The sequence below is a fragment of the Delphinapterus leucas genome, chromosome 15, assembly GCF_059928025.1.
Source record: "Delphinapterus leucas isolate spDelLeu-1000000601 "Yukka" chromosome 15, BTC_Dleu_Yukka2, whole genome shotgun sequence".
In the NCBI taxonomy this organism is placed as follows: Eukaryota; Metazoa; Chordata; class Mammalia; order Artiodactyla; family Monodontidae; genus Delphinapterus; species Delphinapterus leucas.
Genome location: NC_143143.1, coordinates 1,556,335 through 1,568,738, shown reverse-complemented (window position 1 = coordinate 1,568,738; position 12,404 = coordinate 1,556,335). Strand labels below are relative to the sequence as shown.

Genomic DNA, 12,404 nt, shown 5'->3' with positions numbered 1-12,404 from the left:
GTGTACAGTTCAATGGCATTGAGTGCCACGAATTTAATGGCTTGTAACAACGAAAATGTACTGCCTGCAGGTCTGAAGGTAACAAGTCTGAAATGAGACCTAACAGGGTTAAAATCTAGATGTCGGTGGGACGGGCTCCTTTTGGAGGCTCCAGTGGAGAATCCATTCCTTGCCTCTTCCAGCTTGTAGAGGCTACTGGCATTCCTTGGCTGATGGATGCATTCCTTGACTTTCTGCTTTCAACAGCACATGGCCTTGTCCCTAACTTTGACCGTCTTTGACAATTCCTTTTGTGCAGCACCCTTGTAATTACATTGAACCCGCCCGGATCATTCAGGGCACTCTTCCCATCTCAAGATCCTTAACTGTGCACATCTGCAAAGTCCCCTTTTCCATGTCAGGTAACATATCCACAGGTTCTGAGATTAGAACCTCTTTGAGGGGGCATTATTCTTTGAGGGGTTATTATTCCATCTATCACAGTCCATCCTCTGCCCCGCAAAGATTCACATCCATCCAATATGCAAAATACATTCATCCCATCCCAACATCCTCCAAAATCTCAACCCTGTATAGCATCAACTCAAAGTCCACAACCTCATCTAAATCTTATTAGCTCACAAGTCACAAATCTCATCATCCGAATGATGTAAGTCAGGTGTGGGTTTGACTCTGTGTATGATTCACCCTGAGGCAAAATTCCTCTTCATCTGTACACTTAGAAAAGAAATGATCTGATCCCAAAATACAATAATGAGATAGGCACGGGGTAACAGTTATAGACATTCCCATTCAAAAAGGGAGAAAATGGAAGGAAAAAGAAACTGCAGTCTCAAGCAATTTTGAAATCCAGTGAAGCAAACTCAATTAGGTTTCTTTTATTCTTTTTTAATATTTTTTAATATATATATTTTTTTGACCGAACAACTTGTGAGGCGTTAGTTCCCAGACCAGGGATGGAACCCGGCCCTCGGCAGTGAAAGCAGAGTCCTGACCACTGGACCGCCAGGGAATTCCCTCAGTTAGGTTCCAAGGAATTATCCTCTGTGGCTTAATGTTCTGTCCTCTGGGCCCACAGCTCCACCCTGAATCTTCTTCCTTTTTCATCCGGGGTAGCACATGCTTGCAGCTGAGCAGTAGTATGAGGTTGTTTCCTGCCTGTAGAGTTTTGAGGGTCAGACAGCCTTCTTTCATTTCATCCTTCTCTGTCCTTGTCAGTCGAAGCTGGCAGTGTTTCTGCTGATATAACATGCTCAAAAACCTATGGATCTCCCATGTACGTCATCACAGGTCTTTCCTGAATAATTCCATCTCTGTTTTTTGCTTCTACGGAGATGGCACACACCTAATCTTCAAAGAGCCCTCTGTGTCACCAAATGTTGTGACCTTTTGTTCCTCTCTAGGCACCAGAAAAATGTTGTTCAGCCACACCTTTGGCTTTCTCTTCAAAGCACGCTTTCCTGACAGTCTCCTAATTTTACCATCTTTTGCAATCTAAATAGGTTCTTTTTCATATAACTGTAGGATACAGTCTAGCTAAGCTTTCTGTCACTATATATAGCAAGATCCCTTTTTCATACAGTTTCCAACAACATGTTCCTCATTTCCTTCTGAGCCCTCCGTAGAGGTGACTTTTTTTTTTTTTTTTTTTTGCTGTACGCGGGCCTCTCACTGTTGCGGCCTCTCCCGTCGCGGAGCACAGGCTCCGGACGCGCAGGCTCAGCGGCCGTGGCTCACGGGCCCTGCCGCTCCGCGGCATGTGGGATCCTCCCGGACCGGGGCACGAACCCATGTCCCCTGCATTGGCAGGCGGACTCTCAACCACTGCGCCACCAGGGAAGCCCCAGAGGTGACTTTAATGTCTGTATTGCTACCAACAGCCTGTTTATGACAATTAGGTACCACCATCTAAAATGATGTAGGTTTTCTGTACCACAGTTAATATCCATATGCCTAGTAACAGCCTATTCAAGGCAATCAAGGCATCTTCTATGACACTTCTCAAAATTCTTCCAGTCTTTACCTAATTCCAAAGCCAATTCCACATTTTTGGATATTTGTTATAGCAATACCCCACTTCCCACCACCCGTATCAGTATTTTGTACTTTTTCGTTGCAGTGTTGCAATCTATTATTTGACTATAGCAATATGTTCATCCAGTCTGTTGTTAATAGGCATTTGGGTTATTTCCAGTTTTCAGCTATTTGCATGTGGCTTCTAGGAATGAGCCTTTTTTGGTGGACATATGCTTTTATTTCTCTTGGGTAAATGTCTGGGAGTGGGATTTCCTCAAGGGTTATTCTTTTCCCACTCTTGGTCCACTGTGGACACAGCCAGATTCCAAGCTGCTTCTAAAGGCTGGTAGGTTATCCCTTCGTTAATCCTGATTTTATCTAGGAAGTTCAGGTCCATTCCCAGGACCTAAGCCTTCGTCTCCTATTGCTTTAACCCAAGTTCCTAAGACCTTTATTATTTCTGAAAGCCCTGTGAGTTGTTAGCTTCAGCTTTTGTTCATCCCTGTAACTTAAAGTTCCCCCTATATCTGGCACCTTTTCTTGCTTTTGACTGCAACTATGTATTAAAAACAGTTTTGGGGGTAAAATGTTACCTAGCATTTCTAGATGTTTGGGGAAGAGGGTGAATATACTTCTACATCAGTTCAGACCATCATAAGAAGTCTCTGATTTAGGACTTTACCTTTGAGGGACAGCTTTTTGGAGCAAGTAATATTGATATATCCATTTTACAGGTGAGCAAACTGAAGGAAGTCAAGTAGCTTGTCCAAAGTCTAATTCGGACAGCCAACATGTTTGAGATATTTAAAGCTTCCTGGGGCTCATGAAGGATGGGAGCAAATCCCTTTACTCCAGGTAGGAATTTTAGAATGGATATTTGAGAGGTACTGCCTGAGAAGGTAACTCAGAATGTTACAGGAGGATTTGATTTCATGATCTTCACAGTATTAAATGAGATGATACTGGTTCAGCACTTAGCACACTGCCTGTAACATAGTAAGTGGTAAAAAAATGTTTGGGGGACTTCCCTGGTGGTCCAGTGGTTGGGACTCAGTGCTTCCACTGTGGGGGGCACGGGTCAGGGAACTAAGATCCCGCATGCCGTGTGGCACGGCCAAAAACCAAAATAAAGTTTGGGACTATTGATATTATTAATTAATTAATTAATTTATTTATTGGCCATGGCGTGTGGGATCTCAATTCTCCCACCAGGGATTGAACCTGTGCCCCCTGTAATGGAAGTGCGGAGTCTTAACCACTGGACCACCAGGGAAGTCCCTTGATATTATTAATGAAATTATTGTATTTTTTTCTGCTTTTAGAGTCCTTCCCCTTCCCCACAGTATGATTTACAGAGCCATAAGCAGCTTCCCTACCAAGCCTCCTAAAAGAAGAGGTTATGGGTGGGGATTTCCCTGGTGGCACAGTGGTTAAGAATCCGCCTGCCAATGCAGGGGACACAGGTTCGAGCCCTGGTCCAGGAAGATCCCACATGCCGTGGAGCAGCTAAGCCCGTGTGCCACAATTACTGAGCCTGCGCTCTAGAGCCCGCGAGCCATAACTACTGAAGCCTGTACGCCACAACTACTGAAGCCTGCACGCCTAGACCCCGTGCTCCGCACCAAGAGAAGCCACTGCGATGAGAAGCCTGCGGACTGCAACGAAGAGTGGCCCCCGCTCACTGCAACTAGAGAAAGCCTGCGCGCAGCGACAAAGACCCAGCGCAGCCAAAAATAAATAAATAAATAAGAGGTTATGGGTGGACCAGAGTTTCCTGATTAAGACTTTGAAGATAAATTGCTAGCTTTGTAGCACAGGGGAAATGCCACAGGGGCTATGGGGATGGTCTCTGGTACCAGACAGCGTGGATCTGAATCCCAGACCTTCTGTCACCTAGCTCTGGGGTCTTAGTGTGTTGAAGTTCTCTGGCTGCACTGGAGATAATCATACTACTATTTCCTAGATTTATCGTGAGGAGTTGATGCGTTTCTAAAGCAAAAGCATGTATAAGAGTGCTCAGTACATAGCAGGCACATTCAGTAATGTCAGTGTGCTTAGTATTCAGTGCTGTTTACCAGACATTCCTGGCTTTCTGTCTTCCGGGGACATGGTAGTGTCCCACTTGTGGCTCGCTAGAGCCATGACACAAGTTCTGGCCAATGAATTTTGGGTAGAAGCGTTGTGTGTCACTTCTGGGCCAGAGCAGTTAAATGCTCCAGAGTACTTTCCCTTTGTCAGGATGGCAGAAATTCCAGATGGTGGCTGCCCCCTTATCCTGGGTTTCGGGCTGACGAGGATGAACATAAACCTTCGTTGTTTCAGGCCTCTGAGATTTGAGATTGTTACTGCAGCATGATTGAGCCTCTCCTGACTAACATGTGAACTACTGTTAATATTTCTAGGATATACTCCTCAAAGCATTTAGTAACTCTTTTGAAGGGTCCTTAGTAGGACTTGGAAATGCTTGCATTTTTGTAGGATAACTGATGGTAGCCCCTTTCGGCATGACCCCCTGTGTAGTGCGCCCCAACTTCAGTGCTCTGCATTCCGAGTTCTGTCAGTTTGCTTACAGAGTTCTCATTTTCATGAATGGAAAGCAATAAAAGTGACTTCAAAAACATTAACAGTCTTAATGTAATTGGATTCTTGCCACTAATCAAAGGGTTTTAAAATTCAGAAATTCCTGGCTCCCCTGGTGGCGCAGTGGTTAAGAATCCGCCTGCCAATGCAGGGAACACGGGTTCCAGCCCTGGTCCAGGAGGATCCCACATGCCACGGAGCAACTAAGCCCATGCGCCACAATTACTGAGCCTGCGCTCTAGAGCCCGCGAGCCACAACTACCGAAGCCCACGTGCCTAGAGCCCGTGCTCTGCAACAAGAGAAGCCACAGCAATGAGAAGCCTGCGCACCGCAACAAAGAGTAGCCCCCGCTCGCCACAACTAGAGAAAGCCCACGCACAGCAACGGAGACCCAACGCAGCGATAAATAAATAAATGAATAAATAAATTTATTTTAAAAATCAGAAATTCCGTTTTCTATTTACCATTTCCTGAATGAAACAGAAATAGTATAAGGATTAGGCTTCTCTGGCGAGGATCTAAAGAAGTTACAGGCAGGCATATTTCAGTGCACACGCTTCCCAAGCGCTCTCTCACCGTTAGAGATACCTGGCAGTGTAGCCCACAGCTTGTAAGGACTGAACTCCCTCTTCTGGAGGCATTCACAACCAGTCGCGTCGGAACCAGTGGTTCATTTTTCCTTCCACAGCACCCACGTTTCCAGCCCCAACACCCACTGCACTCTGTGTGGTGTGAGAATCCTGTGTTCTGCTTCTCCATTCAATTCCAGCAGGAACTTTGGAGGGTGGGGATGTCTCCTGGTTATCCCTGTGTGGCGTCCCTTACTCTCCTCTCTCATGCCGTAAAAAATTCCATACCTAGCAAATGCTCAGGAAATGTTTGTGAGAATAAAACAAACTTTCAACTTAGAGCAGTGGTCTTCCACCTGGGCTGCACCTTAGCATCATCCAGGGAACTTTAAAAAAAAAAAAATCCCGTGTCCGGGCCATACCCGAGACCAATTAAATCAGAACTCCTGGGGGTGGGCTTCAGGCCGAGTATATTTGAATGCTCCCCAGGTGATGAGTGCCGCCAAGATGCAGGACCACTGAACTGGAGGCCGTGTGACCATATGTCAGGGGTGTTAAAGTAAAATAATAAATGTCATGTGCTGTTATTCTTGAGTAATGTCTGACTTTACACTTGTTTAATGCTTCACAGCTTTCAAGGTGCAGTGAATGTGTAAACATTTAATAAAGATCTTCTAGTCTAGCAGGGGACAGAGATATGTATCAAATAATGCCAGGAAGTTAGAGAGGCGGGGGTGGGGTGGGAGGGTGGGGGAATGTGTGTGCCCCAGGCTTGGGAGGGGAGAAAGTGCCGAGCACAGCATTCGATGCAAAACCAGCCTAAAGGAAGCCCATGGTGGCAGGAGGAAACGGCATCCCGCTGTGGCCTGGGAAAGCTGCTGTATGCCCACCTGTGGCAGAGGTACACCGCTTCCTCAGTTGTGCTGGGGCCGAGGATCGTTGTTGGTGCCAGCCCACAAAGAGGTCCGGTAGCTATAGCAAGGAGAACTAACTACCTGGGGAGACTGGGGCCCTTCCTAGGACCCTGACAGGGACCCTGGGCTCTCGATCGCTGTTACCAGCTCCCTGGGTGTTTATAGGTGTCCCAGTTTTAGGAGGTCCAAGGTCCTTACTTTTGAAACCAGGCCCTCCCTAATGGAGCCCTACCAATCGCTCCAGCTTCCTCTGCTGCTCCCACTTTTAGCCTTGGTAAGACCACAGCGTTTGCAGCTGTGTGATGCCTCAGGGCCTTCGTGCCTGCGGGGACCCACTTCCTCCTTCTCCTGCTGAATTCCTCATTCCTCCAGCCTCAGCTCAGGCTCTACTCATCGTGGGATCCCTTAACCCCGGCAGGGCCGGGGGAACCCTCTTGTACGGCGCTCCCACAGCCTTGTTTTGGAAGTCAGGACACTGGATCCATTCGGGTCGCCCGTCTGTCCTCCAGACGGGGAAGGTACCAAATGCATCTTTGTATCCTCAGCACCCAGCACAGGGCCCGCCTGGCCTCCAGGCGACAGTCAGGAGACCTGAGTGAGTGAGCCAGTGAGTGAATGAGTAAGAGGGTGGTAAGTGAACGAACGACTGAATGACAAGGTGGGTAAATGAGCGAATGAGCTAGTGGGTGAATGAATGAGCGGGTGAACGAGTGGGCGGACGAGAGGGTGCGCGTGTGAATAAATGAATGAATGACTGAGTGGGTTGCCTGAGTGAGGGCAGGTGGGGACTGAACGAGTGGGCGAGGGTGCCGGCAGCGAACAGGCGGGCTGGAGCGGCGGACGCGGCAAGGCTGAGCGCGCGCCCGGACCGCGCCACCTGCCCTACCCGGGGCAGCGTGGCCTGGGCGGGACGGGGCGGGACGGGGCGGGGCGAGGCGAGGCGAGGCGAGGCGAGGAGAGGATGGGAGTGGGCGTGGCGAGGTCGGGCGTGGGCGTGACAGGCCCTGGAGGGCGGGGATAAGCTGGGAGTGGGCGCGGTAGGCCCGGGTGTGGGCGGGGCGAGGCCAGGCAGAGCCCTGGCGGGCGCGGAGGAAGTCACGTGGCGCGCGCTCACATGACTGGCGGCGCGATGGACCTGCTACCCGCGGCGCCAGCAGCTGCAGCGGCTGAGCCGGAGGCAGACGAGGAGGCGGACCCGCCGGCTGCAGGTATGGCAGGCACCCACCAGGCCCCGCGCTGCTCCGGCCAGCGCCCCCCGAGACCCTGAGGCCTTCGGTACTCTTCCTGTCGGCGGGCGGCCCGCGCCCCGCCGGGTTCCCCCTCCCACTCCCGCGTCCACGCCCAGGAGGGCGCGTGGCCGCGCGGCCCGGCGCCGGAGCACCTGTCCGGGTTTGCGCCTCGCCGCGCGCTTCTGCCCGCGTCTCCCCGGGACTGTCCGGGTCCCTGGGGGCCGCAGGGCCCGCCCGCCCCGCGCTTCCTGCTTGCCGGCCTGCCCGCCGCGTGGGGCGCAGTCCCAGGACCTGCCGGGTCTTGGCAAGAACTCTGGCCGCTCAGGACTTTAGTGTTCTCGAACGCCAGCCGTTCGTGTTTCTCCCTGAGTGCTTTTCTTAGCGGATGAGCGTGAGGCGTGCGTTTTCTAGGATGTCCCTGTTTAAAATGGTACCCCCTCTAGTCTTCTCACTGGAGGATAGATGAAGGTGGGTGTTGGTGTGAGTTACTGCTGCTTCTTGGGGGGTGGCGGGGGCCCAAGGTTGGAAGCTCCGGCTGGGCCGTCTGGCGAGGTGTCCCTGAGGAGGCCATGCTTAGAGTTCTGTAGGGCTGCTAGACACTGGATTCATTAGGGAGAAAAAGAGGCAGAAGTGGAGTGAAGCTGCTGGGGGTAGGGGTGGCGTTGCGCCGGAGTGGCCCCATTGGCATGAAGTCCCTTGGTGAGTCTGCGTCTAGGGAGCAGTCCGCACCCCGCCACCCCCATTGGTCTTTAGTTACTTTTCCTTTCTCATGTAGCTGTGTAAGGAGAAGCATATGATGGCTCTTGCTCGTGGTTAGAACACTGCGTTCATGAGGTCACACGTTCGAGCCCAGGTGGGCCAGTCGGCCCTCCTGTACCAGGGCCGCACGCTGGGCTCCCAGCGTTTGGGTAGGAATGGTTCTTCCCCCGAGGATTGTAAAGCAGCTCAGAGTTCCTGGATGTGATGGTTACTCAGGGGTCTCTTTGCAGGTACAGGGACAGCCCTGACTGTTCCTGCAGGGCTCACCCCCTGTTTGCTATTGTGGTATCATCTACCACAGCTCTCCGAGACTGGCAGCGGGCCTTCCTTGGGGCCGTGGTGATTTTATTAGCCATCCTGGATGGCAGGTGAAATGGTAGAGGAAAAAACCCCCCAAAAACCCCACAACCCAGAGGCAAGTGACTTGTCCACCGTGGGCAGTGTTAAGGGGGCATGTCGTGGTGTGGGTGGTGTTTGGAGGGGCTGGAGTCAGAAAATACAAGTCTTTGAGAATGAATTTTGTCCAGAGATGATATATGTATCTCTCATGCTTTAGCAAAGGTTTATTTTTGACTGTTGAAGAAGCAGTGGCTTATGGGCATACAGCGAATTTCCTCTTCTCTGGTGTTCTGTCCACACAGCCAGAGCCCACCGTTAGTGTTAATTGTGGGGATCGCGGGGGTCTAGGTCTTTGTAGCAGCTTTGGGATTGTCAGAAAAAATTGTGTTCACTGTGGTTTTCAGCCTTAAGGGTCTTTTGTATCATATTCTAATCCCTGGAAGCTCAAGCTATAACTGATAACTCCCTCCTGACAAATTGAACTTTCAATTGTGCAATACGTGGACAAACACCCAGGACATTATAGATTAACGTCTCACCCCATTTGCGATCACCTCCTCTTACCAGTTTGGGATGCATCCTCTCATCGCTCTTTTCGTGTCTTATACATACGTGTACTCAGACAACGTACACCTCCTTGTGTGCTGTGCCCGTGTTTCCCTAGTGTAGTGTGTTAGTTTTCTACTGCTGCTGTAACAAATTACCACAAACATAGTGGCTTAAACAGCAAAAATTTATCATCTTACAGTTCTGGAGGTCAGTAGCCCCAAACAGGTTTCCCTGGGCTAAAATCCAGCTGTGGACAGGGCTGCGTTCCCTCTGGAGGCCCTCGGGGAGAAGGCGTTTCTTGGCCTTTTCCAGCTCCCAGATGCCTTCCGCATTCCTTGCCGGAGGATCCCCTTGCTCCAGCTACCGTGGGCCACACCTTTCTTGTCCTGTCACCTCTCTGATTCTCTTTCTTTTGTTCACTTCCTCCACTTTGAAGGACCCCAGCATTACATTGGGCCCACCTGCTAATCCACATCTTTTGCCCTCCTTTCGCAGTCAGCTCATTAGCAGCCTAAACTTCATCTACACCTTTAATTCCCCTTTACTGTGGAATCTAACAGCTTCACAGGTTCCAGGGCTTAGGACGCGAGTACCTTTAGGGGCCATTATTCTGCCTTAGATACCCGTAAGGAGTGGAATTGCTGGGTCATAGGGTTGCATATTTTTTGTTTTAACGAATCCTTACAAATTATCCTTTCTGGTGGCTATTACCAATTTATACCTGTAACAGCAGTGCATCTTTTCCCATAACCTCATCACCATTTCATACCATTTTTTTAAAAAACTCCCTTCAGCATTAGAGAAATTAAGAACGTGTTTTCTTTTTGTTTTAATTTCTATTTCTTCGATTATCAGTGAGGTTTAGTTTCTTATAATACTTTGACCTTGTGTGGCCTTCTGAACCGATCGTTCTTATTTTTTGCCCATTTTCTTAAGGGATTGTTTTTTTTCTTTGATTTTTAGCAGTTCTTTTTGTATTTTGGACATAAACCTGTGGTGGGTTTTATATTAAAATCATTAACTATCAAAATATCTGACTGGAACACTCTGTTTTCTGACTGTGCAGCATGAGAGTTTATTTCAGGGCTTGTTTAGAGGTTACAGAGCTCAATGATTGTGCCTTAGAGTGACAAAGAATGAGTATGATATGTGCTTGATTGTCTAATCTGATTTTTGCGATTGCATCATACACGGATAAAAAAAATATAGACAGGTTACCACTGTGTATCCCAGCCCTGCTTTCCTACAACCCTGCAGACCTAAACTTGGTTTTTATTTATTGATTTATTTATTTATTGGCCACTCTGCGCGGTTTGGGGGATCTTTGTTCCCTGACCAGGGATTGAACCCGAGCCCTTGGCAGTGCAAGTGCCTCATCCTGACCACTGGACTGCCGGAGAAGTCCCCTAAACTTGGTTGTTAGAACAAGGGAGAATCATCTTCACTTCCATTGGAGCGCCTCATTGGACGGTACTCCATACATCCCATTCGGTTAGGAAGCTCTGAGCCGTTTGTCTTCCCAAACCTCTGGCTGCCTCCTGGTTTTCTATGGGGTCAGGCCTGAACTCTGCTCATCCTCTGAGCGCCTCCATGACCGGCCGCACCCTCTCTGCACGCCTGCGCGGTTTCCACGCCCCTGTGCTCCCGCCACCACCCTCGCTGCTGCTGCTCTGCCTGTACACATCTGTTAGGCAAGTCATGAGCTGTCACTTGAGATGTGTGCATTTGACGGATTAAATTATATGCTTAAAGTACCATCTGCATTGGGGCAAAAAACCTTCCTGTCCATTCCTCTCCCTCCGTTACACACATTTCTGTTGTCAACTCCTGACCGGCAGAAACCATTCTTTTTCTTTACATCCCAGTAGCTAGAATAGTGTCTGCTTTGTGGAAAGGGCTCTGATGTTGGAAAAGAATTACAGTTTTTTTTTTTCCCCCCGTGACATGCGGGATCTTAGTTCCCCGACCAGGGATCGAACCTGGGCCTCCTGCAGTGGAAGCTCGGAGTCCTAACCACTGGACCACCAGGGAAGCCCTAGAATTACATTTTTATTGTCAGTGTTTTTAGGATAGAATCACATTTTAGTTTGGTAACAATGGTAGCTATGCAGATATTATTTAAATCGGTGTTAATGGTCTTTGAACTCCGTCTCTTTCTCCCTTTCACACACACACACACACACACACACAATTTGCAAGGTAAAAGGTGTCCATTTGAAGAAAGAGGAACTGAATCACTATTACGTAGAACACGTTTTGCCAGAATTTGTGGTTAGCAAGAAAGTGATGTGTTCCGGGTTGGGGAATTCTGTTTTGGTTTATTTTTTCCTTCCTAAGAAAAATGCACCAGAAAAAGAGATGTCTGGCCTGCGGTGTGCTGGGGTGACGGGGAGGGGCTGGAGTGGTGAGATGCTGGAGAGATGTGAGCCGCCTTCTGTGGCCCGCGGTGCATGTTAAGAGGAGCTGCCCTGGTGGTTAGAACCTGGGGCAAGTGAGCAGACAGGCGGCCCGGACCCTCGGGAATTCGAAGAGCTCAACCCTTGACCATGCACGTTACCCTCTGAAGAACTGTAGTGCTTTCATCCTTTGAACGTTTTTGTTGTAGAATCATTAAGAAGTCATAGCCAGACTTGGGGTAGACGTTCTTGGTGAAGGTACCAGTATTAAAACCTCACGTGGGACAGGCGGGCGCAAGAGGGCCCCAGACATGACCTGTGAGTTGAGCTCTAGGGGAAGCTGAGGCCACACTTGGCTCTATTTCCTGCTGGCCAGGTTGTAGGAGGACACACGTGTCCTTGGGGTGTGTGGATAGGCATGTTGGCGGGGGCGGGGGGGGGGGTCCTTCAGCACTCTTAACTCAATTTGGAGTATGTGTGCTAAGCAAAAGGAAAGGGAAATTGCATGATTGATGAATTCCAGGGAAGCTTGGTAGGGACTGGAGACACATCTCTGAGAAGTACATTTACGTGATTTTCCGACAGTCTTCAACCTGATTTGTGCCAGTGAAGTTCTCTCTGACGAGTCTATGAGTGGACTGTAAGCAGAGCAGTAAAGTTTCATGTGGTATGTGATTTGGCACTTCGAGGAGAATGTTGCTGTACAAGTAAGATAAGCGCAAATACAAACGTCTTGCAAAAGGGAGCTCACGGGTGAGCTCGCAGCTGCTGCGTTTAGTATGTTTCCTTTTTTCCTCTGCACACGCGTTTGAGACAGTTAACCGCAGGGTGTGTTTGCGTTTGGTTTGTTAGTCTGTGCGTCTCACTTAGCGTTAGTCTACACCACTAAGAAGTTCTCATAATTCTGTATTTGATGTCTGTGTAATAATGAATCAAGGAATGTACATTTGTGCTTTTAAAGTGCTAACGTTGTAAAATTTGATCCTTTACGTTGAATCAATATTAAAAAAATGTCCTGATGCTTGCACTTGGTAAACAGAGTTTCTCTCCTG

General features: G+C 49.1%; 1 protein-coding gene across 4 annotated transcripts in view; it reads left to right on the top strand.

Annotated features, from left to right (window-relative positions):
- Positions 1-7,145: 7,145 nt before the first annotated feature.
- SNX8 (sorting nexin 8) overlaps positions 7,146-12,404 on the top strand; it is a 43,288-nt gene continuing 38,029 nt past the window's right edge. For 2 of the 4 annotated variants that reach the window (XM_089895521.1, XM_022563546.2), the window contains exon 1: positions 7,151-7,288. In XM_089895521.1, the coding sequence (XP_089751647.1) occupies positions 7,195-7,288 (94 nt within the window). In that variant the 5' untranslated portion in view covers positions 7,151-7,194. Of the gene's footprint in view, positions 7,289-12,404 lie in introns of all 4 variants that reach the window. The other 2 variants (XR_016387711.1, XM_030760601.2) reach the window with 2 other exon arrangements.